At 55.4% G+C, this 26684-nt stretch overlaps 1 protein-coding gene across 6 annotated transcripts; it reads right to left on the bottom strand.

Moving 5' to 3' along the window:
* MINAR1 (membrane integral NOTCH2 associated receptor 1) lies at positions 1-26684 on the bottom strand. 6 transcript variants are annotated; one of them, XM_032341903.1, is made up of 6 exons: positions 25397-25799; positions 11214-11471; positions 9825-10006; positions 5774-8133; positions 4203-4457; positions 1-482 (listed from the first exon to the last, which is right to left on the bottom strand). In XM_032341903.1, exons 4-6 carry the CDS (start codon positions 8084-8086, stop codon positions 285-287), a joined length of 2766 nt encoding a protein of 921 aa, XP_032197794.1. In that variant the 5' UTR covers positions 8087-8133; positions 9825-10006; positions 11214-11471; positions 25397-25799; the 3' UTR covers positions 1-284. The 6 variants fall into 6 exon arrangements, 5 of the variants coding, with proteins under 5 accessions (XP_032197794.1, XP_032197793.1, XP_032197795.1 ...); XR_004285527.1 differs by lacking the exon at positions 9825-10006 and adding an exon at positions 3784-3850 and having other exon boundaries at positions 382-482; XM_032341902.1 differs by lacking the exon at positions 9825-10006.

The raw sequence follows: 26684 nt of genomic DNA, 5'->3' as shown, positions 1-26684 counted from the left end.
TCATCTGTTTTTTGTTTTATTTTTTGCTTGGAATTCAGTTTGTGTCCACCGGTGGCGCAGAGCGTTCTTTCGGTAGGAGAAGACATCGCACGGCTCCCAAAAGCATCCGCGCGTCACCGAGTCAAAGCCAACGGGAGGCAGGTGTCTCTAGAGAACGCACCCGTCCCAGACCCTGCTCGCCCTGGCAGAGACCGGCAAGCCGTGGCCGCACCGGGCCCCGAGCCCTCCCGCCGCCGGGGGTGCCGCCGGCCGTCGCGGGCTGTGCGCCGCCAGCGGCCCCGCGCTCAGGACTTCATGGTGCAGATGGGCACGACGATGACGAGGATGACGGTGCAGGCGGCGGCCGCGACCAGGGCGGCGATCTTGCAGACCTTGGCCCGTCTGAACTCGGCCTCCTTGCGCTTGAGCAGGGAGTCGTAGCCGGGCGTGTAAATGTCTTCCATCCAGTACTCCAGGTTGTTTGGGTTTAAAGATTCTTGCGTCTGGAAGTGAAGAGAAGCGGTTAGAGACACCGCCAACACCGGTTCCCGAAGGTCCCCCGTGCGGCCCGCCGCTGGCAGTCCGGGCTGACCGTGACATCCGCTGCCGTCACCGGGCCGGGCTGGGACGGGCTGCTGAGGCCCCAGGCCCCTTGGCACGGCGGCAGGCGCCTGCCCCACCCTTGCTGCCTGTGTGCCGACGGCCCCGACGTGGGGAAACCACGGGTCTCCTCCGCAGCAGCCAATACACAGGGCTGCAGCCTCGGGCAGGCTATCCCCGCGGCTGGAGGAGCGGAGACCACCCCTGACCAGGGGTCTCCCCAGCAGCCCCCCGGGAGCAGGGCCCTTTGCGGCACGGCTGTCCTCTCGCTCTGATTCCGTTCCCAGCTCCTCCCTGAAGCCTCCACTGAAAACTCAAAGTGCCTCCCGATAAGCAGCTCAAACCAAATAGAAACTCGTTCCGTGTCAAACATTTGTCGGAGCAGGTCAGGCCCCTGTGCAGGGTCAGGGTCTACAGACGTGCGCAGGCCATCCCCGGGCCTGGGGCTGAGTCCCCACGGGCAGAAGCCGTGTGGAACCTGTCTCCTGGCTCCCCGAGATGGGGGCATCGTCCACAGGAAAAACACCAGAACGAGCCTGTCCTGCCGAGGGCCCCACTCCCGGGGACGGTTACGACCCCCCGTTACAAAAGGCAGCATTCTCGTTTGGCAGCAAGTATTTGATAACACAGTGTCACATGAAAGCAAACACGTTAAAATTCCAAGTGCGGGCCCCTCGCTCTCTGAAACACAAACAAAACATCCGTTTTGAAGATGGCCTCGGCTTGCTTCATACTCGAAACTCGGGCACACAAGAGTCTGTCTCACGCACACGAGATCACAAAACAAACCCCTCCAAACAGCTCTAAACCTGAGTCGGACTGTGGCTTTGGGAGAGCGCTGGTGATTCGAACCCGTTTCACTCATCGTCACCTGACCTTGCAGAGGAGCCCTGTTCTTTCCCGCCATGCTCTTTGCCCCAGGAGCCTGGCTCCCGGGACCACCCGGGGGCGCCCGGTCAGGGGATGAGGGCCTCTTGGTCTCTACCAGGCACCAGCTCCCGAGCCGTGGGTCTCGGTGGATTGCAGAGCAGCTCCCTTGCCTCAGCTTCAGACCCCCGGGTGACGACGTCCTGTCACTGGCGCCGGCTCCCCAGAGGCTGCCCGGCCTCTGCTCCTGCTCTCCGCACCTGCAGACCACCCCCCTGCAGGCGGGCCAGCCGGGTGGACAGCTGCGGCCCCACGTCCAGCCCCCGCCACCTGCCCGTGGACAACCCCCAGGCTGAGAACAGTCCCTACACATTCCAGTGGTTGACAAAAGTCAAGAGGACTATTTCACACTATGTGAACATTATATGAAAATCAGATCTCTCAGCCCACAATAACGCTTCGTGGAGTCCCAGCCATGCCCGGCCGTTCGCAGGGGGTGGGCAGCCACTTTCAGGGGGCAGGGGCGGAGTCTGGCAGCTGTGACAGACACCAGAGTCCTCAAGGCCCAGACTGGTCACCAGCCTCCTTTGCAACCCTGTTCTAGTGCATTCTGTACAACACTGCATCATGGCAAGGACAGGGCTGAAGGGTCCTTAGAACTCCCCAGACTCCCTTCCCCACTAAGACAGAACATCCACGGGCTCCTGTCCCCTGCGGGGTGGGAAGCAGCGCTTGCCACTCAATGTCCATCCTGGGCAAGAGGACCCTCTCCTTGAGCTCAGGGTGCTCTATCTTGGCAAGAGCCCCCGACAGCGTCCTCCACCAGGGTCCCCGGGACGGCAGCCTCTCCGAGCTGCCCACTCCCATTGTTTGGACACACGCCCATCTGCACGCTTCAGCCAGAGCTCCTTCCCCACCAAGCTCTGCCCTCCGTGGGCCCTTGGGCTGCGTGGCTACGGCCACCAACCACCTCAGCCATCACACAGACAGCAGATGGGACAGACGGATCCAGGGTGGGCGCATCTGGCTGGGAGACTGGTCTGCAGTGGCGGGGGGCTACCCGCGAGGGCTGGTGCACCTGTTCCTGCCGTGCACCTTGAGGACGAGCTCCGGCCACGTGAGCCACACCAGTCCCCCTCCTTCCCGAGCCTGCCAAGGAGGGAAGCCGGGAACACACCCCACTTCCGGTATCTTCTTCCCTCCGGCTCAAACACAAGGATATCAGCTTCTTTTCTTGTACGTGCGTTTGATGGGCTGGGGGGACAGCCTATGAAATAAACTATTTTTCACGAGTTTTTCTAGCAAGCGGAAACTCTAGTGACAACAGATGAAACGGTGACACTGAGGTTTCCAGGGATGCAGGCGAGGAACCTTGTTGTGACCAGACTCCGGCAGGGAAAACCAGGAAAACCCAGCCCACACCCTTTCTCTGCCCTCGCGTGGGCCTCACCGACAGGGATTCTCATGTGCCCACGAGGGGACCCCGTGAAGACCATCCCCACGCTAATGCTATTTGCACACGACCCGAGCTCCGGGAGCGTCCCCTAACTGCTGTCCCTTAGGGCCCAGTATGAACAAATGTCACTGCACAGCAGTCACGACAGGGGCCGGAGGCTCCCGGGCACCCCCACCAACAGGAAAGGACATGCGGGAGAAAGGGCCCAGGCCTCTGTTGGGCTGAGTTTCTCCACTCCTCATTGGGGAGCTGGAGGTGACCACAGTTGTCCCTGTGCCTTGAGCTTGCAGCTTGCCGTGAAAAGCCCCTGTGAGGGGGACTGACGGGTCTCAGCATCACGGACTGGCCCCAAAATCCGTTTCAGTGCCCACTTAATGGCGGTGCTTTAAGTACCTTCTTTCCAAAATCCTCACCATGACTCTGCAAGGGAGACAGCGCCGTGTGCCCAGCGGACAGCCGAGGGGACGGACGCTCAAGCAGAGGCGTGAATGTCCTGGGTCTCATGGTAAAGGAGCCCTGGACCGGAGCCCCACACTGCCGTGGACCCGTGGAGTCCATTCTGGCCACACCGTGCCCCCCCCCGCCCCCTGCCTCGGGCCCGGGCCAGCCCCTCCTGGGGTCTCTCCCACTGCCCCTCAGTGACACGGTCATCCTGGGACCCAGAGGTCCGGCCCCACCACCCACAGAGCTAATACACAGGTGGGGACACGCACCTCCGGGTCCCGCAGTGACGCGGACACAGGCAGATGCGGGGCCAGTGGGAGCGGGTGGAGCTGCCCACCCACGTGCGAGGGGCCCGGGGCCCCAGCCCCGCGTGTGGGGACCAGACACATGCCTGCCGGCCACGACGGCCTTCACAGAGCTCGCGGGGCGCTCCTTACCTGGGGACGGCTCCGTATGGAAACAGAGTCCATAGCTCGGCTCCCACAAATGTGCTTATCCCACGAGCTACGTGTGGAAGGAGAGATCAGCGTGCATCTCACTAAACAGTTCGGCTCAGGTCTCGTGTGCAAAGACGAGGAGCTTCACTGGGTGCAAAGCCTTAAACGTGCGGTGAGCAATGGTGCGGCCCGAGCGAGGGCGTCAGTCACGCCGCGTCACGCTCCCCTGGTTACCATCTCCGCTCTGCGGCCCGGTAAAGCTCCGAATTCCGTGGCGGCGGCCCGGGGAGCTGAAGGGTGCCGGGACGGGCTGGCCCTGGCCATCCCGGGTCCTTCCTGCGCAGGCCGGGCGGGGACGGGCTCCTCCCCCGCCGCCCCTCCCCCGCCCGCACGCCCGGTGGGGACAGCGCGAGGCTCACCTGCAGGTCCAGGGCGGTCAGCTTGCCCTTGTCGCCCGCGTTCCTCGTGTACTCCTCAATGGTCCAGGAGGGCTGGCCCCGCTTCACCTCGGCCAGCTGGGTCAGCCGCATGTCCGTGTACAGGGGGTTGCTCTTCAGGTGGGCTTTGAGGGAGGCGGGGTGGGGACGCGGGCTGAACACCTGCGCCACCAGGAAGCTGTCTTTGGGCTGCTTGGGCAGTCGGTGCTGGGGGGGGATGTCGTACTGCCTGTCCGCCTGCGGGGGGGCACAGAGAGGTCCAGACAGACGGCACGGGGGCTGCAGGGTTTCCCTCCTGCTAGACCTCCCCGGGCCCCGAGGCCAGCCGCGGGCGGAACCACTTCCCACGCAGACGCCACTCCCCGCGAGCAGCCGCGATGCGGCCGGCCTGGCCCGAGGCCCACACTCGACCAACCCCCACACCCTCACGACCCCCGACCACGGGCAGCCGCGCTCCTGGTGCAGAAAAGGGGAGAATCGGACCGTGAGGGGAGGTGGGGCAGGGAGGGCCTGCAGGTGCCGAGGGGACAGGCGGCGTGAGCGCGTGTGCGCCCCTGCCCGGGACCGGGCCAGCGAGCCTCCGCCAGCCCCTCTCCAGCCCCGCCAGCAGTCCGCAGCTGCGGACGGACAGAGCAGCCACCAGCACGGACATCGATGATTCTCTGGGATCAGAAAAAAAAAAAAAAACTGCTTTTATTTACTCTTTTCCCCTGACTTCGGACACTGAAAACCCGCCGAGAGCCTGTCTTCGGAGCTTCTCCTTCTTGGCACCATGGGAGGGTCCCGGCCTCCCACCGGGCTCTGTGTGTTGGCAACCCACGCCGCCGTCACTTCCTCTTGGACCCCGGGCCCTCGGGTGTGTCCCCGACCTTCAGAATCAGGGGAGGGGTCTGAGAAGGCAGCACGCAGTCCCTGGAGCCGGGGCGGGGGTGGGGAATGACGGGGGCCACCGACACCTGTCACCCCACTGCAGGGGACGCGAGCACCTGCACGTGAGCTCCCTCCGGCCCACGCAGAGGAAAGGGCCGAATGGGGAGCTGCTGTCCTCGGGGACCGACGCTGGTGCCGGGAACAATTTCCTTATTTGTCTGGCTTTTCCTACTCACCCTCTACCGATCTTACCATGGAGAGACTCAAACTTTCCAAGAGGAGCACCGTGAATCCACGAGGCCCGGGGAAGGGACCCGGGACCCCGCACGCTGGGAAGGCAACCCCGTTCCCTCTGCCTGCACCCCGCTATCCCAGAAGGAACAGGGTGTACCCTGGGCAACGCCCGTCTCTGCACCACGTCCCCCATCACGAGGACTTGGCCTCGGCCGCCCATCCTGCATCCAGACCCCACTTTCGCCCACGGGCAGCCTGGCAGCCCGCGCTCCTCGAGCCGGCGGGACAGACAACCCTCCCGAGCCGTCCCACCCGTGCCAACGCGGAAAGCCCACGAATCTGGAAGGAGAGCCAGCGCACGGAGGGAAGCCCTCCTTCCTGACCAGCGCTCTGCGCACGGGGACGGGGAAGGTGTGCGGGCCCGGCCTCATGGGCGCGGGTAAGATTACCTCTTTGGCCTTGCGGTGCCAGTCCTTACTCTCCCCGGGGCCTCCGGGGCCTCTGTCCTTGCCGCCCTCCTCCCCGAGGCCCCCGCGACTGGTGTGGGTGATGGTGCGCCAGTCTCTGGGTGAGTTGGAGGTGCTGGCGATTTTGGATTCCGTAGCGCTGTTCTCCTCCGTCAGGGACCTGGAGGACGGCCGGGTGAAGAGGTTCTTCTTTAAGGCCTTGACCCGAAGGCTCTCGCTGTTGCTGCCGCTGGCATCCGAGCAGTACCAGTCAGCCGCGTTCTCCAGCTTGGGTCCCCGGGGGCCGCCGGTCGCGCGGAACATGCGCGGAGAGGCACTGTCGTCCGACGGAGCCTCGCTTGTCAAGGAATTCAGGTCGATCTGCACGCTCACCTTCTCGGGCTGTTGCATTTTCTGATCCAGCTTGTTTAGCTTGCCCAGGACCTGAGAGATTTCCTCGCGGACCCCCGACAGTGACTCGAGCTTCCGCTCAATCTCACCGATGCGGAGCACCAGTCTGCACACGCTGGTTTTCAGCTCCTCGTCCGAGGGGTGGCTGTTGTCAGGCCGGTTGCCCTTTTCTCCTTTGCTGCCGGGAAGCCCGTTGGCAGTTTTGGTTAGGTTGTGCTCAGGGGAACTGTCGCCGTCGGACTTGTGAAGCTGAGACAGGGACCCCGTGCTGTTGTAGCAGGAAGACGGCATCACGCCCGTGGAGCCGCTGACGCTCATGTCATCCAGAAACCGAAAGATGTCGCTGATGTCATCGCTGACGATTTCCGAGTCGTCGTCGGACTGCTTGGTGGCGTGCCTGTCGCCGTATGTGGTCTGCCCCGAGGCGCACAGGTCTTTGCGTTTCTTGGCCTCCAGCACGTGCTGCTCCGTCTGGGTGCCCACGCTGCTGGTGTCAGAGCTGAGCTGCCCGCTGGTGCAGCCGGTGCTCTTGTCTTTGAATTTCTTGACCGGCTCGTGCTTCTCCAGCTCAACCGGGGACGAGAGCTCTTTAGACCTGAGCGCGTTTGGTTTCGCCATGTAGGCAACGGGCAGGATGGGCTGTTGGTCCTTCGGCACCAGGTAAGTGGGGCGCCTGTCTGGGGTAGGGAAACCGGGGCTCTGGCTGCTGGGATTAGGGTAGCGCAGCTTCTCCTCAGAGGGGTTTCTGTTAAAAAAGGACCGTTCAAAGTCAGGGACTTCCTCTGTGTTCAGGCTCCAGCTTTTGGCCGGCCAGGGAATCTGCTTGCCCGGCCTCCCGGCACAGCGCCTGGCGTCCTGCGTCCCCATCACCGGCGTGGGTCCGAAGTACGTGGAGGCTTGAAGGTCGTCCAAGCTCTCGTGCTTTGCGCGCCTTTTGTCGGGCACAGGGGAGTACATGGGATTCAGGTACTGGCTGCTGTAGGGCACCTCGAAGCTGTGGTTGAAGAAGGCAGTCTTGTGGGGCTCCTTCCGGCCCTGGGGCTCCCCGTGCTCGGCCTCTGCCTTGTTAGCGGGGCCAACCAACGTGGGGGACACGGTCATCAGATTATGGAAATCCTCTTTAAAGATGTTCCTTTTCTGGACACAAGACGGCACCATGAACGGCTCTTCGCTGGAAATGAAGGTTTCCTTGATGCCCTGGCTGATGGGCAGGGAGTCCTGGTCCGAAATGGACTCATTCTCGATGTTCATGGGGAAGTAGGTTCTCTGCATCTCGCAGGGCTGGGGGCTGGCCACGGAGTAGGGGGGGGCGAGGGTCTGCAGCCGGTCTAGAGAGGCCGCCCGGCCCTTCAGCTCTCTGCTCACGCCCAGCAGGAAGTTGGGCTCAGAGGTGGGCACGAACTGCGGGCAGTCCTTGCGGTCAGCCTTCCGGCCCTGGGAGGACTGCCGGGCAGGGTAGCCCCGGTGGAAGGGCCTCTCGCTCAGCTCACAGCTGACCGGCTCGCATGCGGCGGCAGTGCAGACCTCCGTGTCAGAGCGGCACGACTCGAAGGACGCCTCCTTCTTGCGCACCTTCTGCCGGCCGGTGGGCAGCTTCTCCTTGGCGGCGCCCCCGTTCATTTGGATCAGGTTGAATATGGTCACGATGTCCGCGGCCACCATGATCTTCTTGGACTGCTGGTTGTTCACGGTACATTTCATCTTGTCTTTGAACAGCGTGGCCGGGAAGTTGGGGTCGAGGCAAGCCGTATAGAAGAGCACGCTTCTCAGCTTGGCGAGCTGGGAGAGGTCAAAGCGGGCGCACAGGGACTTGCACAGATCCTGGTAGGAAACGGTGTTTTGCTTGCTGTCCAGCTCCTCCAAAATCTTCATCAGGAAGAGGGAGGTGTCCTGGTTGGTCTCCATGACTTCGGACGTCACAGGCTCCTGCCGTCACGGCCTTCCAGTCCGTTCTACAGGGACAACATCAAAAAGCGGAGGGAGGTCACAAACACGGTGCGGCTGGGAGCCAAGCTTGTTACGAACCACACAGAGACATGCAGGGAGAGCCCTCTTAATTGAAAAATGTATTATCAGCTTTGAAAATATTTAGAACACACGACTTTGTAATTCCCTTCCCGGGAATCGATGACAATGATTTATGGATAAAGATGTTCGCTGCGATGGCGTTTATAACAGTGAAAAAAATAAACCATCTTGAATAAGCGAGGGATGCGTGAACAAAACTATCGTACAGGACGACTTTCCACAGGCATTACGACGATAGCCACGCACGTCCTTACGACGGAATGTGACCCGTCCATAAAAAGGAACTCATTGGGGCATCTGGGCGACTCAGTCCGTGAAGCCAACGACTCCGGGTTTCTGCTCAGGTCACGGTCTGAGGGTCATGAAATCGAGTCCCATGTGGGGCTCCGTGCTCAGCGGGGAGTCTGCTTGGGGGTCTCTCCCTCTGCCTGCCCCACCCCCGCTCTCTCGCTGTCTCTCTTTCAAATAAATGAATCTTAAAAAGAAAAAAAGGCATGAACTAGTGTACAGACGAGGATGTGGACGGCGCCCAGAGGTGTGACGCTCGAGCTGAAGAAGCCAGAGTCGCCGGCTGTGTCCGTAGGACTCAACTCTGATCACATTCTAGAAAACACACCCACGGCCTCGGGGCTGGCTATGAGCGGTGCAGGGGGCTTCCCCGACTGACTCAGGAGACCACGCGCTCACACGTGTGAGTTTTCTTGCACGTCCATTACACATTCCTTGAAAGATGACACATTGAGGACTTTTGGGGACACACACCAAAAAACCATGCTGCAGTACTGAGAGGGGGGAAAAAAAGGAAAATAAATGTTTTAAGCCAGAAGCTCTTAATTACAGGAAGTTATATATTCTTAGAGATGAAAATGAAAGAAAACAATGTACACTGAAATATTACCAGTGGTTATGTTTGGGTGATAAATATGGATTTTTCCTGAAGAAGAATCTTTGTTCTTCAGTATTTTATGATGCAAATTTTCAAATGTAGAGCGAAGCTGGAAGAATTTTTCTAGCAAATACCCGTGTACTCGCCCTCTGGATTGCACCGCTAACATTTCACGATATTCTGTCCCTCTCAGACCGATCTATCTACCCTTCATCGAGCCTTCTTGTTTCTTCTACTGCACTTTGAAGTAGAGTGTGGGCATCTGAACATTCCGTCACGCGCATCGTTAACCCGGGGTCAATCATCGCTCACGGTGTTCCTTTGAGGATCAGATCCTCATGCACGAACCCTGAGTGTGCATTTGCTGAAGCTCTGATGAATGTGCCTGCTCGTGCAGTAACCCTAACCCCCGGAAGACCCGGAGCATTCCCAGCCCCCCTCCCACCCACCGTGTTCTCGTGTGGCCTGGGTACCGTCATGTGCTCCTTGAGACTTCCCGTCCTTTCTAAAATTCTGACATGTGCTACTTGTCATCTGCACACCGTAATAGCGATAGTAAGCCTTACTTCGAAATGGAGGGAAAGCTACGTTAACCCATCCTGATGGACAAGTTAAACACACAAAACCCAGAGTTCCACGAAACATCACAAGAGCAGTAGAGCACATCGATACACACGGACCAGGTCTGTCCACGGCACCGCCACACACACACACCGCCCCTCGGCACACCCGCTTAGAAAGGCGCTCGGATGGGCCGACTTCCTGACTGAGGTTGGCTCAGCCCGTTTCCCCGGGGAATGGTGTCTTTTCTCCGGGTTAGAGTTTGGTGCTCCTGGCAATGGGTTCTCCGTCCCTCCCGAGGGAGCCTCCCTAGGGGCTCCTGGCTCAGGCTCGAGCTCCCCGACACGTGTCTGCAAGGACATGTAGGGCCCACGGTTTGGATTTTCCCATGCAGAAGAGACAACAGCTCCGAGGGGTCCTGTTCCTGCCCAGGCCTGCCTGGCCACTAAGCCCGCCCCGTGGAAGCATCGGTGAGAGGCGGGGACAGCCTGTTGCACTGGGGCGTCAAGTAAATGAAGGGACACTGGAATCCGGGCGGCGTCGAATGAACACACGGAGGGAAGGGCGAGCGGGGCACACGGTACTGGGCTGTTTGCTGCTGGATTCTTCTAACAAGCACTTCTGCGGTTGCCCTGACCCACAGGAAGCACGCATGGGGGACACAGGGCGGCCACAGGGAACCCCATGCCGCAGCGAGCCGACCCCTGCGGCTCCCGGGACCACAGGATGCTGCCCCCCTGGGAGAACCTCGCCACGCCCTATACCACTTCCCTGGCTGAAAATCTCCAACCCAGCCCAAAAGCGGCATTGGGAAAGGCGCGGCCCCGTGTATCCTGGGGAGAGTGGGATCTGGTTCACCTGACTCCACTTTTATTGACAATGAGATCTGGGGGCTTACGAATGGCCAGAGAGGGGACAGCGCAGGGGTTCCAGGCAGAGGGCGGGAGGATCGAAGGGGTGGTGGGGCAGAGTCCGCTTGGGGAGACGGAGAGAGGGAGGAGGAGCTGCACAAGCAGGGATTCGGAGCAGGTGGGTGCTGGGCTGCTGGGGGGGCATCTGGACTTGATTCTGGAGCTAGTGGGAGCGGAGAACACCAGGCGTGCAGCTTGGGGTGAGCTCTTAGCCCACGGGATGCGCAGGCAGATCCACACCATCTGCCCCTTGAACGCCTCCCGATCTGCACAGCCTGCTCTAGGCTCTCCCGACTCCCATCCAAGGCGGCCTCCAGTCTGTGGCTCTGGGAAGCGCAGGCCCCAGACGTCTGATGTTTTCCCCGCCCCCTCACGCATCCCCCTCTGGCCGTGATGGATGTTGCTACCCTCTGGTCCTTGCGGCTGGAGTGAAGGTTCACCCCTCACAGCCTCACGCATTTGTCAGAGCTCCCAGTGCTGACCTCTGCTGCTGACCGAAACAGAGCAGAAGAGCCGGGGTGCGCTGGGGGCTCGCGGGGTTGCCGCTGGAAGCTCTGGGCGGACTCAGCTGTCCTCACCTGCCTTACAGACTCCGTCTCCTTTCTACCAACGACCCTCAGATCTGGTGGGAACGAATGACACAAACCTTCACTCGGATCAGCAAAACTGTTACGAAGGGTTCTCATTCAGGCTTTCCCACGGGCCGTCATATCCTGATTGTTCAGAAGCCAATATGATGGCAGCGATGAAATGTGGCCGCGGCAGTCCGGCTCACGCGCTGCCGCACAGTTCCTCGGCAGCCCCCGTGTGGCTCCCTCCCGAGTGCTGGCCGGCTTGTGGTTTGGATGTTGTCTGCTTCCAGGACAGTGTTTGCTGCCGTGACTTCAGTACGGATTGAGGGAAACTGTAAAAGGGAGGCAGCAAGTGAGCATTCTGAGATGTGTGATCTGGAAAGTCTGCATTTCCTTGCGTCGCCTACAACACAACGTCCCGCTGGATGGAGACCCCTTTCCCTCTCGCAGGCAGCTCTCCTCCACACCGTCTGCTGAAGACGGCGACCAGCACTGGGAGGAGCTACCCTTCTGTTTGCCCAGATGAGTCCCCCACCCCAAGCTCAACCGTGGTGCAAAGCCCTTGCCTAAGAAACCAGGACATTATGAAGCAATTTCCAGATCTGGTGAGAAGGCAAGCTTAGAAAATGTGAGAAATCTTCCATTATGAACACCTACAAATGCTGGATAAAATACATTTTTTTTAAACGTGTGGAGCTAAGTTTGGGAGAGAGCCAGGTGAATGTCCAGGTGCCAGAAACAGAGAAAGGATTGAAGATCATGGGGTGAGCGGGAACGTTGGTGATGTGGCTGCTGTGGGGAAGGTGGGCAGGTGGTTCCCACTGAGTTAGGAGACAAGAGGCCTCCACCAGATGGCGAGTGGGAACACGGATGTCTGCCTGGGGCTGGGACCCCTGAAGGACTATTCTCTAACTCTGCGTGAAAATACAAAATACAGAAAAATCTGTTCATGAGCTCAGGAAACAAGGAAGCTTGTTGGCCTCTGAGTTAAATAGAGGAAAAGATTACTCCTTGAATTGTAAAGCAGGGCAACGCCTTAAATGTTTTGGGGCCAAAATTTATGCTACCACAGGGTTCAAGAACTCTCGAGCTGAGAAATTAATATGATATCAGTTCCACACTGGTGATACCCCCGGATGCAAGCAAGGCAAATGCGAAACTGCTCTGGTCAATCCACGGCGCCCTGCGGAGGTAAGAAGCCACATGCGCTGACCCTGAGTAATAGTTCAAAAAATTACAATGCACAAGAGAAAATATTCAACAGGGAGTGAGAGTCATCAGACAGAAAATAATCAGGACCATTAGGACTTTAAGAATGTCACAAAATGGAATGGCAATCTTAAAAAAGCTGTAAATATATTTTAAACAAGGAAAGATATTTTAAAATATTTGGAAATCCAAATGAAAGAGGACGTTGTGAAAAAAGAACATAGAAACCTGGAAAAGAACCAAACGGTACCCCTAGAAATATAAAAATAGTCACTGAAATAAAAATCACAATATCACAAATCACAAATCAAATAACATATAGCATAAGTAACGAGAAAAACAGTGAACTGGAAGACAAATCTAAGGAAATCTATCAGTATGCAGCATAGAGAAATACAAAGATTTTAAAAATATGAAATCAGGGTTAAAAGACATAGAGCACAGGAGAACTTTTAACAAATGCCTAACAAGAATTCCAGGAAAGATAAGAGAGGATGGTGTAAAGTCAATGATCAAAATAACGATGTCTAGAAATGTTCGCAAATTGGAAACACGAGTCCTCAAATTCAAATAGAAACTGCAAATAAGACCTATAAAAATAAATGTACCCTTACAGAGCAAAGCACACCATATTGAAACTGAAGAATACCAGAAGCAGAGAGAAAGCCTGAAAGTGGGTGAGGCCGTCAGGAGAGGGAATGAATTACCGAGAAAAGAATAAAACAAAAAACGGGTGTTTCAGAAATAATTAAAAAAAAAAAAAGGAGAGGGGACAGGGGCACCTGGATGACACAGTCAGTTAAGTGTCCAACTCTTGGTTTCAGGTAAGGTCATGATCTCAGGGTCATGAGATCAAGGCCCCTATCCAGCTCTGTGCTTAGAACAGAGTTTACTTGGGATTCTCTCTCCCTTTCCCTCTACCATTCCCACTCATGTTCTTGCTTTCCCTCTCTCTGAAATAAATAAATCTTTAAAAAAAAAACCTAAAAGGGACAATTCTGTTTTATAAAGATGAGATTGTAATTTGGGGCATTTTTTTAGATAAACTGAGGTCTATGTATAAAATCCACATTTTGTGTATATTCTATGAAAAGATGTCCAGAATTCTTGGTCCTTTTAGAGTTAAAAAAAGAAAAGAAAAACTAAAAGACATGGACACAAAATTCTTAAAGTGTTAAGGAAAAGTGACTTACAGTTCATAATTCTATCACCTGAAAAAAAAAACCCCACTATTCATAAATTAAAATTAAAACTGAAGACACATTTCTTACTGTGAAAGTAAGGGAAAAGAAGCTCCTTTGGGGAAAAAAAAGCAAATTTAGAAAAAAGAAAGTAATAAACATATAATTAATTCTAAACATGTAGCAATTGTATAAAACCATATTAATGACTGTTTTTTAGCTACAATGAATGGGGGAAGATAATCAGGGTTAAAACTTCTTGAGCATTACCAGGTATTCTCAGGAGTAGGAAAAGGATGTTAAATAAATTTAGATGTTAACTCAAAAAAATGTATATTAGAAAACAGTTTATGGATAACCACCAATAGAACAGGAAGAAATTATAGAACTTAATGTAGAACTTCTAAACTAGTATAGAGAAAACCGAATAAATAAAATCTCAATCAATTAATAGAAAATCAGGAATAAGAGAAATAAAGAAGAAATGAAAAACTAAGATAAGCAAAAATCACAAGATGACAGAAACATTTCCAAATACATCAAATCACAATAAATGTAAATGGGCTACAGTTAACAGTTCAAAAGACTGTGACTCTCATATTGGGTTTTAAAAAAATATTGCAGTCAAATGCCACCTATGAGAAATATACCTAAACATGCTGTCACAGAAAGGTTGAAAGTATAAAGATAAAACAAGGCATAGTCATCAAAACCAAATCAGAATACAGCTAACATTTGTTATAGGCAGAATGGTACACGAGTTAAAGACCATAGACTCTGGAGCCAAATTGCCCAAATTTAAATCCAAGCTCTTCCACTTACTAGCTGGGTGACTTGAGCACTAGGAGTCTCTGCACCTCAGTTTCCTCAGCTGAAAATGGGGATGATACTAGTACCAACGTCACATGACTGAGTTATATGCACGAGTACCTGGCAAAGAGTAAGAAATCTGGCAATACAGATATAGCTCGAGATTGGCAAATCCTATTGCCCTCCAAATCTACCTCTGGTTATCTAGCAAGATAAACATTCACATGGGTTTACAAGGTGGCAAAACTGCTTATTTTTTTTAAGATTTTATTTATGTGTTTGACAGAGATCACAAGTAGGCAGAGAGGCAGGCAGAGGGAGAGGAAGAAGCAGGCTCCCCGCGGAGCAGAGAGCCCAATGCAGGGCTCGATCCCAGGACCCTGAGATCATGACCTGAGCCGAAGGCAGAGGCTTTAACTCACTGAGCCACCCAGCTGCCCCGGCAAAACTGCTTATTAAAAACATTTTTTAATAGTAAAGAAATAAAGTGGGAAAAAGATAAATATGGGTTTATCATATCACCAATATTATACAGCAGCTAATGTGAATGAATTTATTTATAATAAATTTAAGGATAAATTTAAAAAAACACAAAAATGCATGGAAAGGAAAGTTGCAAATGGATGTATCCTATCATTGATGTCACTTGAAAAAAAATATAGAGATTGTTTTGGTATGTTTATATAAAAAAGATAGTATGAAAACATATATGGAAATGAAACATGCCAGGTTTGGAATGACGGCTTCCTTTGGAGAAAGAGAGGGGAGGAAGGAAGATGTGGTCAAAGACCTAAAATGAAGGCCCGGCATTCTGTGCTGCCTTGACATCTGGTCAAACCAGGAGGGCCTCCACACTCTGCTCCTGCAGAGAAGACCCATTAGCCAATCAGCTGTCCTTATCAAGGGGATCAGGCACAGCTCCTACCTGTTCCTGAGTAGTAGGAACAATCACAACACAAACCAATCACAAACAAGTCAATCACAACATCCCACAGGATCCAGGGGTCCCTTCACCCTCTTGTCCCATAATGCCTGCCTCACATGGAGCCAAGTTCAAACCCTGTGTGCCCCGTGTCCTCCTCCTCTGGGCTATGAATACATGATATATAAACTGCCGTCGATTTCATCTGCCCAACTTCAGGTGTTCAGGGCATGGCCATCCCCATAACCCTAGGGAGGGAGTCCTCCCTCTAGCGGGGTGAGGCGCAGGTGAGGGAAACACAAGGAGCAGCAGGTAGAACATGAACTTTCACATACTCTTCCCTTAAAAAAAAAAAAAAAAAAAAGCAGGGAAGCAAAAATGATCAAATGTGAACTCCCAAGTTGGGTTATGTTCAGTGCTTTTATTTGACAGACAGAAAGAGAGAGCGAGTGAGCACAGCAGGGGGAGCACATCAGGCAGAGGAAGAGGTAGAAGCAGGTTCCCCGCTGAGCAGGGAGTCAGATGTGGGGCTCGATCCCAGGACTTCGGGATCATGACCTGAGCTGAAGGCAGCCGCTCAACCGACTGAGCCACCCAGGCGCCCCCTTTCATTCACTTTTAAAAAGATGTACTAATTAAAAGGTAAAGTACATTTTAAAAACTGGGAAAACGAGTTTCCACTTAGGCCTGTCAAAAGGGAGGCAAAAGAATAGAACACAAATTTAAGTAGGCTCCACACCTAGTGTAGCGCCCAGTGTGGGTCCTGAACTCAAGACCCTGAGATCAAGACCTGAGCTGAGATCAAGAGTCAAGAGACTCAACCGACTGAGCCTCCCAGGCACCCCCCCACCAAAGAAAATTCTTATAAATGTGGCTGTCAAGGTGAGTAACTAAGAAAATTGAGAAGATAGTGTTTTGCTTGTTGTCCATGCTTCATTGCCTTTGCCTTTCTGTAGTGAGAGGTCCTGTGTGCTGGAGGGAACCCTGTCAAGGTATTTGCTTTGAGATACTTAGTGAAGTGTTCTGGTCAAATGTCAATCTATTTGGATAGCCAAATATTAAAACTTGCTACAAAGCTCCTGCATTTACAGTGTGATGGCTAACTCACCGGAGACAAGACAGACAAGCAGCGGACTGGAAAGGTAAGGACTGCACATAGGATGAAGGTAGCCTTTCGAGTCGATGAGAAAACAACAGTTTATTCTGCAGAATGCAAATGCATCAATAGTTAAGTATTATGGGAATGATTGGTTAACTAATTGGTGAAAAATTAAGTTCGCTCTCAGTCTTCGCCATGCCAAAAGGAAATTACCAATGAAATAAAAAGAAGGAAATTTGAGTCAGGATTCAGATAATGTGAGGTCATGTAAGCATTGTACATACAAGATTCCAGAAATTGCAGAAATAGAAATCCTGGATAAGGGGTGCCTGGGTGGCTCGGTGGGTTAAGCCTCTGCCTTCAGCTCAGGTCATGATCTCAGGGTCCTGGGATTGAGTCCCACTTCAGGCTCTCTGCTCAGCCGGGAGCCTGCTTCCTCCTCTCTCTGCCTGCCTCTCTATCCCTACTTGTGATGTCTCTCTCTGTCAAATAAATAAAATCTTTAAAAAAAAAAAAGAAGAAGAAGAAGAAGAAATCATGGAGAAAAAGACTGATCAGCTGGGATAAATGGAAATTACTTTCTTACAACACTAATAAAGGTCACAAAAATTGGGGGAAAAAACTGGAATGCAGAACCTTTTAGCTTCTTACTGAAATCTCTGAATACTAATAGGAAAGAAGGAACATCCCCCAAAATATTGAATTTACAAAAAAAAAAAAAGGCAAAGAAAATAGTGCACATCATAATCAGTAAAGCAAACTAAAACAGCAATTTGACTAACTTATAATTCATAAATCTAAAGAAAGTATCTAAAATGATATTCTCTTTATGAGGTGCGGAAGCGGTATTAGGCATGGGATTTTTGCTTGCTGGATTGGTAATGGTTAGGAAGGCTCGTACTGCTATCAAGGGAGGGGTCGACAGTGGAAAAGAAGGCACCCCATGTATCTGTCGTTGGGGAGGTACACACCCGTGTGACTGCTATAGGAAGTAATCAGCAGTAAAGTTTAAAATAAAAATTAACACCTAAAATGAAAATATACCTAATTTTATTTTATTTTTTTAAAGATTTTATTTACTTATTTGACAGACAGAGATCACAAGTAGGCAGAAAGGCAGGCAGAGAGAGGAAGGGAAGCAGGCTCCATGTTGAGCAGAGAGCCCAATGCGGGGCTCGATCCCAGGACCCTGGGACCATGGCCTGAGTTGAAGGCAGCAGCTTTAACCCACTGAGCCACCCAGGCGCCCCTATACCTAATTTTAAATTTAAAAATCCATACCCCTAAGTACATCTCCAAAGGAAACACTGGATAAGTATAAAAAGAAAAAAAGAATGCTACAAATATTTTCTCTTCAATGTTGCTTCTAAGAAGAAACTTTCACCAATAAACTCTGTATCCAACTGGTCATGTAAGATTAGGCACATCAGTATGCTGAAATACCATGCAGCCATGAATAAATCATGTTGCAAATATTTGTTATTGACACATTTAATGTTAATGGCATATTTGTAAGTTAAAAAGCATGCTACTAAATGACATAATGCGTTATAAAATCGTCTATATAGAGTATCTTCTACATACCAAAACTAGTAATAATCGTCCCTGGGTGTTTTTTTCCTCCTTGTTTCAAGTCTGTGTTTCTTAAATGTTCTGAATATCTCATTTTCTAATGAAAAATGAAGAGGAAAAGATATACAGGCAGATCCCAGAAATGTAAATTGGGGAGTAAATCATCACCTCTGATCTTTGGCCTTCTCGTCTAGAAAGGGAAGGTATCACTCCCTCCTCCTGGGATCACTAAGAGGCTCAAATGAGACATTCATTTTCTTCATTCAAAAGATACTCATTTTGTAACTGGCACATGCCAGGCCCTAGTTTAACAGGTGGAAATACAGCAGGATATAGAGCAGATTAAAACAAAATGAGAATACCCTAGTAAGCTTATATCCTAGGTGGGGAGATAGATAATAAGCAAAATAAATGTACAATGTGTAGGAGAGTAGAGGTAGAAAGCATTATGGAGGGAAAGACAGGAGGACAGAGAGAACAGGGCAGATGGAGGTCGCAATTTTAAAAAGACGGTCAGAGAAGTCCTCAGAGGAAAGACTGCGTCTGAACGAAGTCCCCAGGTATGTCTGAAACAAATCATGTGCCTCCTTTCTTTCCATGAGGTGGAAAGGTGGAGGAAACAGCCCGTGCAAAGGCCCTGGGGCAGAAGCATGAGTGGCATGTTTGGCTGGCTATGGAGGCATTCTATAAAATATGGTGTGCAAAGAAATATGTATTACTGTATGATCTCTGATATAATAGTTTGCTCCAAAATGATTATTTTCTTTATCAAAATGTCTCCAAAAGATAGCTTCCTAACGCTCAGGCATCATTCATGTCTCATTTTAGGGCAAAATATTAATAATGAGTAGGAAGTCCCTTATCTTCCTCTCTTTTCTCCTGAAATCATCCCCAAACCAGCCTCCTCCCTTTGACCATCCAGGGAGAGGTGAAGCCCTGGACCAGATAGATGACTTCTGTGTTTTGTTTTAATTTGAGTTAACTATTTGTTTCCAGCCCAGCAATAAGTCTAAACGCACATCCCAGATCTCGTGTGTGGCCTCCTGACAGCCGGGTCGAGCTCTGCATTTCCCGAGCCTGAGTGCTTTGGCGATGATGTTGAACTTTTGTTGCCGTGTTTCCCAAACCTGGCTCCATGGGTTCAGCCATTACAAGAGGGCAGAACTCTAGGATTTGAGAAACGCCGACCAACGTGACGATCGGTGCAGACCCTTCAGAAGTCAGATCAAGCTCTGCCTCCGGGTCAGCCTCCCTGCACTTCCGTGGCAGACACAGATCATCTCGGACGTCCGTCTGTATCCGCTTCCCCTGCAGCTGTGACATCACCCCAAGCACAGAGGCTCGCCGCCGCCCTGATCTGCTATCTGAGAGAGGAGACAAGCCCCCAGCGGGCCACACGGGGCTGAAACCCAGGTATCGGCGGGGCGGCGTTCCTCCCTGGCGCTCTAGGGACGAATCCCTTTCCTTGCCCTCTTCCTGGTTCCTGCACGCGGCTTTCCTTGACCCTCAGCCCCTTCCTCCATCTCCAAAGCCACCAGTTACGAGGCTCCCAGCCCGGCTCCAGTGGCTACGGCTCCCTCTGCGAGTCGTCTGCCTTCTCCCCATTTACAGGCTGTCGTGATGATCCCTGGCCACCCAGATGGCCGGGATGACCCCCTTCCCGAGGTCCTCAACTGCCTCACGTCTGCAAAGCCCCCTCTGCCATGGGACATAATGTGGTCAGGGGTCTGGGGGGCTGGTGGGCAGCGTTAGGGGTTCTTCCTTACGGGACCTCCCACTGGGACCTGGAGCAGCGGGCCTGAAACCCCGGCCCCCCCAGCACCAGGAGGGAGGGAAGGCTCACCCCCTCCACTCGCTCACACGTGCGGCAGACGTCCCTGGAAGCCTGCCATCCTCTCCAAAGGCGAATGCTTTGCCCCAGTTGATAAAATCCAACCTAAAATAGAGAGGGAACCTCTACCGACAGGCACGCGAGGGGAATGAGACTACTGCTGGTGCAGGACTAAGCGCTCCCCGGGGCCATAATCCAGAACACATCCTAAAATCCCGGAACCATGGCCGGCCACACGGCCTCATCCCTCTCCCCGTTCCTGGAGCTCACGGCACCCCTGCCCCAAGCCAGTGGGCATGGTGGCCCCCCAGAGAGAAGGCAGCCTCTCCCCCTTCCCTAGGGGCCCAGGGGCCAGGCAGAAGTCAGGGCCCCGGGGAAGGCAGGGGGAAAGGCAGCCCTCCAGGGATATGCGGGTGGCTCCTCCCACCCCCCCACCCCCCCACCCCTGGCTCCAAGGCCACCGCAGCCACCGCAGCCACCGCAGCCACCGCACCTTCCCTGTTGATGGGATGTGGCTGCAGGAAACATTCTGTGACTCGCAGTGTTGGCTCAATTCTCTGTGCCCCTTCCTCCCGTGACTGGCCATGGCACTTGTAAATGTGGGGTAAACCCAGGCTTGGTTCTCAGCCCAGACGTTCCAACAGGGCAAAGCCGGGAAGTCCATATTCATGAAGATCCCAGGAGGCTCTGGGATGGTTGGCAGCTGCTTGCGAATTCTGGACAGGTCGCACCTCAGTGCCGCGGACCCGTGGTTCTTCTTTAAATAATTCCCGACTGGCACATGTGCTTCTCGAGGAGCTTTTTTATCCTGGCATGCAGAACACGGGTCTCTCCCTCAGCCTGGACCTGACGATCTTTCCAGTGGCCGCGCCATGCAGTGGACTCAGACCAAGCTTGTGGGGGTACCGAATCGCGATGCTTTTCTTCCTGTGGCCCCTGGAGAATCAGGCCTTCCGCATCCCCACAGAGAACCTTGTGAGTCACACGCCGGGCCGATCAGTCCCTCCCTCACCGACAGTGCGCGCCGATCTACCCAGACTGTGCCAGACGCCGTGCCAGTCCCAGGGCAACATGGTGACGGGGGCTGTCCCGCCCCCCCCCCAGGGTCTCCCAACCCAGGGGGAGAAGCAGACCAGCAGAAGGGCCATAGCGATGGGGACAGAGGGGAACAGCTCACAGCCCGCTGCCCACACCCGTTCTTCGTGCCCACCCGGCCCACTGCCCACCCCACTCATCGCCCGCCCCCTGTCCCCTCACTGTCCCCCCACCCACCCCCTGCCCCTGCCCCTCACACTGAGGAATGACTTCCCACTTCCCTCAGCTCCACACACCGCCCGCACCCCGCGTCTCCTGGTCGCTTCTCAGCGCTGCTGAGGCCCCGCAGGCTTCCATGAGGGCTGCAGCCCCTCGTCCTCACAGGACCCCCCCCCCGTCCCTACTGCCCTGCTGACCTTCTCAGCTTGTTTTCTCAGCTGTTTGCTGAAGTCTCTGCAAGTCACCAGAACCCTTGCATGTGTAGCTTCCTCCAAAAACCCTTCTTTTCTCGAAATCCCAATGTTCACAGAGGCTCCATGGGGCCGTCCCTGCCCGTCAGCCACGGGGTGTCACGAGGGCCCCCAGCACAGAACGGGAGCAGCAGGAGGGGAGGACGCAGCAGACGGGACACACACAGAGGCGAAGTGGACGTGGTTGGGCTCAGTGCGGTCCCCACTGTCCCACCAGGGGAGAAGGCTGTCGGGAAAGCTCTCGTTGGAGGGCGTGCACGAACGAACCCCAGAGCCCCAGAAACATCCCACAGTGAGCACGGCCGGCAGCGCACGCCCTCAGGCTGGCCTTCAGTGAGGCACGAGCACACGCGCGTAGCCCAGCTGGAGGGCAGCCTCCCACCCCGGATGAGGAAGGACACATCAGCAGGCCACAGCCACCTGTCACTGGTCTTTCAGCTCATCCCACAGAGCCCTTTGCTCTAATTCCAATGTCACAAAAGAGCTTCCCTTATTACCTGGCCTCTAGCCTCCCTGATCGGTGAACACATTAATCAGACTCACTTTCTTCCCCTGAACCATTAAACCAGCACGTTATGGCTCAAGCCCTGGGCTTTTGGTCATCGTGGTCCTTCTCTAGAAGAACAACGAGGGTATGCCACCAAGTGCACTCTCCAACCAGCTCACGGTGACCATGTCCTCAGCCCGGTGTCTACACCCCAGGGCAGTTCCCCATAAAACGCCATCTCAGCAACCACCCGCCCCCTGATGGGTCCTGATCCAAAGGCAGCGTCAACCCAAGGCCATCACCTGCCAGGATAGGTCAGGTTCTGCTGCAGCGACAAACAGTCCCCAGACTGCAGTGGCTCAAAACCCCAACGGCTGACTTCTCCAGGCCACGAGTCCACCGTGAGTAAGCTGGGGTCTGCGCTCCTGGTCATCTCTGATCGGGGACTCAGACTGAGGGGGCAGCCACCTCCCAGAGCTCTCCCTGTCACTGGAGTGGAGGGAAAGGGGGAAACGGGTGAACTCCCTTCCACACCTTAAAGGGGGCCCAACCACGTAATTAGAGGGTTGGCACTTTTGGTCTCAGCCCCCGTCTCCAGGGAGGGGACAGGGACTGGAGCTTGAGCCAATGGCCCACGACTTAGCCAATCATGACTCTGTAATGAAGACTCCATACAACCCCAAGAGCAGAGCTCCCTGGCCCTTTTTCAAAGAGCTTTCAAGTTTGAGGAACCAGGACGTGAGCCCTATGGCTCCTCCAGCAGCTGCCATCAGAAGGAACCACGCGTGTGCGTGTGCAGGACCCCACCCCCGATGCTGGAACTCGAAAAAGCCTCCATAGCAGCTCCGACTACAGGAAAGGGTTTTCTTACAACGCGCCATGCGGTGTCCTAGACACCAGAGAGAGCAACGGGTAAATCCAAGTCCCCCTCACGATTCATGCGGCCCCGGAGCCCAGCCATCCATCAGTCACGGTTCCATCAAAATAGCTCCTTATCTGCTCACCATCCAGCAAGGACCCACAAGCGGCCGCTCGCCCGCTGGGCACAGGGTAGACCTGGGAAATTTAGGGCTTGCAACAGTTAGGGTCCTCTGGGACTCACGTGCTGGGGACATGGCCAGCCATCTGGAAGGAGCCGGAGCCAGGGAAACACTTACAACACGGACGGAATCACCACAGTGTCTGCTTCCAACACTCGGGAGAAGACGTGCCATGTTCTAGAGAGAAGCCTTTCGGGACCCTCCAAGTGTGTTCTGGGGAGCCGCTAGCAGTTCCAGAAGGGCCCTCTGGAGTCAGGCTGGGAGGGAGCCGCCGTCGGGTGGCTTCCTACTCTTTAATCTGTTCCGTATACGTAACAGTCATATAAAGTTCAATTTTAAAAGAGAAACAGAGGGGGGACATCCATGATCTGATCTGGTGCGCTCTCCTTTCCAACACAGGAGAACAGGCGAGCAGGGGAGTGAAGGAGCTCCCCAAGGTCATTCGAAGAGTGAGAGGCGGCGGGAGTAGGTCTGGCCCTAGCTGCCTTGGCGCATCTCTAAACTCCGTAATGCTGTTCCTCTTCTTTCCCTTTTTTTCTCTTTCATGTCAGTGGACACTGAGTCTGCAGGTAAGCTCCCAGAACTGCGATCCAAATGTCAGTGGGAAGAGCTAATCCGTGGGGCTTTAGCCACAGATTTGCAGAGGAATCTGGAAGGTTCCCCCAGCTAGTCTGAGAATGCCCATCAGCCCCTGGCTGGAGTGGGGAGCAGGGCCCTCCCCTTCTCCCAGCCCTGCCACCCTGCAGACGCCTGCCCTGCAGGCGCAGAGCCCTTGTTGCCAACACTGGTCTCTGCTTCACATTTGTCAAGACTCGAGACAGGGCTGATGTGGGGACCCCTGAACCCCCAGACCCGTTCTGTGTGCTGTGGATCGAGACAGGACAGGCGGCCTGGCCTCGACGGGGCCTTGCCCTCGGAGGGAGTATCAGGGAGTTAATAAATCCAAAGGCTTTTAGAAGCCGCAAAGTCTCATCAGTGTTGCCTCTAGTGCCAGCCAGGGAAAGAAGACATTATGTATGTTAAACTCAGAAAGAACATACCACCAACAAAGAACGCTTTGTCTGTCCTCCAAGTATTAAGTGCTCTACAACACTTCCTCACCAAATCATCAGAAATGCAAAGAAACTGTTTGATCTCATCTTTCCCTGGCAACTGATGTGTGTTTTCATAAAGTCCCTGATCTATACAAACCTCAGACACACACGGTGAAAATCAGACTATTTACCAGACAGCTACGGCTTTCCCTCCAGGCTCCAGGAAGCTACGAACAATCTGTAAGTTTGCTCCTGCCTCTGCTCTCCTCTGCTACACAAGAAGGAAGCCCATTAACGGGGTCGTGCAAGTCCCTCTACAGTGCCAGGAGCCCGAGGCTCTCTTACTGTCTTCTCGCGCTTCGGCTGCAGCCAGGCTCGCAAGGAGCCAGGGGCCCAGAGCTCATTCCAAAAGCCATCTGTGGCCACAGCCCTTGGCTGGCTCCCACCCGCAGGGCAGGCCCAGTGGATTCCAGAAAGGGGGGATGGGCAGGGGCTTTTACTGACCCTCTCCATCCAGAGAGGGGATAGCAGCGGCTTGTTTGCAGGAGGAAGGGGAGCCTAAGGGCCCCAGGAGCTGCTGCCGGGCTCGTGGCAAGTCTTCACATGACACCTAAAATCACAGCAGAGCCCTGCCCGGAAGCTCCAGGTCACAGCCCCGGGGGCGGGGGCACTCGGTCCCCTCCTGATGAAATCACCCCCTCCGCAAGGGAAATGGGCTGAAAGCTCTTTAAGACAGACCTCTATTGTTTACAGCCGAGACTCTGGCTTTCTCCCTCGGCTTCGGTCTGCACCGAACGTGTGCACAGCAGTTGAACAGCTACACTCTTCCCCGCAAGCAGTGCTGACAGAGCGCGGTCACAGTCAAGCTTCCCGGATGCCACGGGAAGCTCCGGGCACCCCGGGGGAACAGACAGATGATTACTCCGGCTGGATCGGATCCCGCGGGGGACACTCGTGTCCTCGCTCTGCATACGCACGGATCAGACGGTATGTGAGGGCGCACTGCCCGCCACCCAGGCCTGGCTCCTGTGCTTTCTGGCAGGTGAAGTTGAACCCCTCATCTCCCCGGGAGGAACCACGATCGCTTTCTACCTCTACGTGACTGGAAACGTCAATGTAAGGGTCGGGCGCCCGGGCTGGTCCACCTGGGTCTTGTCCGGCTTTCTGTCTTACTTTGCGCCTCTGATGTGTCAGGCTTTTTGCACACCCAGCTCACATATTTAACCCTCCAAATATCGTTTTCCAGAAGAGAATTTTCAGCCGCGAAAACTTGCCCCAAACTGCACGGTCCCTTCCCGGATCCCTGACCTCACCGCCAGGTTTGGTGAAGCCCGGCAGTCCCCACCCCCACCCCAACACCTTTTCCACCAAGCCCAGGGCGCCGCGCCAAGCGCCCCGCGGCCCGCAGAGCTGGGAGCCCCGCGGAAGAAGGGGGGCGCGCCCGCCGGCCCCATCTACCCCCCGCGCGCGGTGGCCCCACCGCAGGCACTCGCGGACCCACGTCGCCCGGACACACACCCGCTCGCGTGCGCCCCCGCCCCGCTCGTCCCGGGCTCTCCGAAGTTACCTCCGAGGCCCCCGAGGGGCTTCCTCTGCTCTCCCGCGGCGCTGCGCTCGGCCTCCAACGCCGCGCCTCGGGAAGGTTCCGAGCCCCCGGCCGGGCTCCTGGGGCAGTAAGGGGTCCGCGCCTGGGGGCGGGGCGGCTGCAGCTCCCGCCACTCAGCCCGGGGGTCCGCCCTCAGCCTCGCAGCGCCCACCGGGCTGCGGGCAGGGCCGGGGCGGGCGCGCGGCGGCCGGGGCGGGTGCGCGGGCTGCACCGGGGCAGGGGGCGGCCGGCTCGGGCTCGCATGGCCCCGGGCGGCCCCGGCCGCGGTCTTTTGTCTCGGCCGGCGCGCCGCGTCACGGGGCTGGGGGCAGAGAGCCGCGCGGGCCGGGCAGCCGGCGGCAGAGAGCCGGGCTCGCGGCTCGCGGTCGCCCGCCCGGGGCGCGCAGCAGGCGGGGCGCACGGGCGGGGACTGCGCGCACCCCGGGGACGGAGGGGCGGGCCCGGGCAGGGGCGCGGCTGGAGGCTGCGGCGAGCTAGAGCGGGCGTGGGGGCGCAGCCAGAGCTCGGGGACGGCGACGTCGCTGGGTCCTGGATCGCGGCCGCGGCGCCGGGGGAGAGCGAGCCGAGGCTGCGCGCTGGAGGCGGCCCGGCGGCGGGAGCCGCCAGCGGGGTTCGCGTCTCCCGGCTCCCCGGAGCTGAAGGTGACTGCGGCCCCCAGTGGCCGAGCCGGGGCGAACAGTGTCCTCGCTTCTCCTCCGGGTGCACTGGGCTCGCCCTTTCCGGGCCTCCGGCTCCGCAGTCTTTGGCAAGGCCCCGGCAAAGTGGTCCCTTGGCTCATCAATTTTCCCTCTTGGCGGGTCTCGGCTTAATTGGTACCCAGATTGGAGACTGGAGGTCATGTGACTACCCCCTCCCCAAACACGCACAAACACACACACTCACAGTTACACACACCCCAAGCCCAACGAAACCCGCGCGGGTTTGCAACAGTCAGACTGGGCACATCGATCAGCGCTGGCGGCCTTTGGCAAGTCACCGTGCGCGCTGCAGTCAGCGGGGCTGAGACGTGGCGGCTGCCTCTCGTGCCACCGTCTACACAGACCTGTGTCTGCCCCCGGGCGGGCTCCCATCTTACAGCGTTCTGGGCCCCCCTTGGCCAGAACAGCACAAGAAAGTCTTCCTTTCGACCTATGGAATCCCTTTTCAAAAGGAATGCAAGTCCCCCCCACCCCCACCGGGTCTGGGTACCTCCGCGGGGCGGGGCCCTCTCCCTGGGCTGCAGTCGGTGGCTCTCCCGGGAGCACAGCCA

Source organism: Mustela erminea, chromosome 5 (genome assembly GCF_009829155.1).
Source record: "Mustela erminea isolate mMusErm1 chromosome 5, mMusErm1.Pri, whole genome shotgun sequence".
Lineage (NCBI taxonomy): Eukaryota > Metazoa > Chordata > Mammalia > Carnivora > Mustelidae > Mustela > Mustela erminea.
Note: the sequence above shows the minus strand (reverse complement) of the source record. Positions and strands in the feature narration are given on the sequence as shown.

Excerpts from the sequence above, each read along its gene's own strand:
- MINAR1 (XM_032341906.1), bottom strand. The coding sequence starts at position 8,086 with ATGGAGACCAACCAGGACACCTCCCTCTTCCTGATGAAGATTTTGGAG. Across the intron at positions 4,458-5,773 it reads GGCACCGCAAGGCCAAAGAG|GCGGACAGGCAGTACGACAT; the intron begins GTAATCTTACCC and ends GCCCCCCCGCAG. Across the intron at positions 483-4,202 it reads TGACCGCCCTGGACCTGCAG|ACGCAAGAATCTTTAAACCC; the intron begins GTGAGCCTCGCG and ends CTTCACTTCCAG.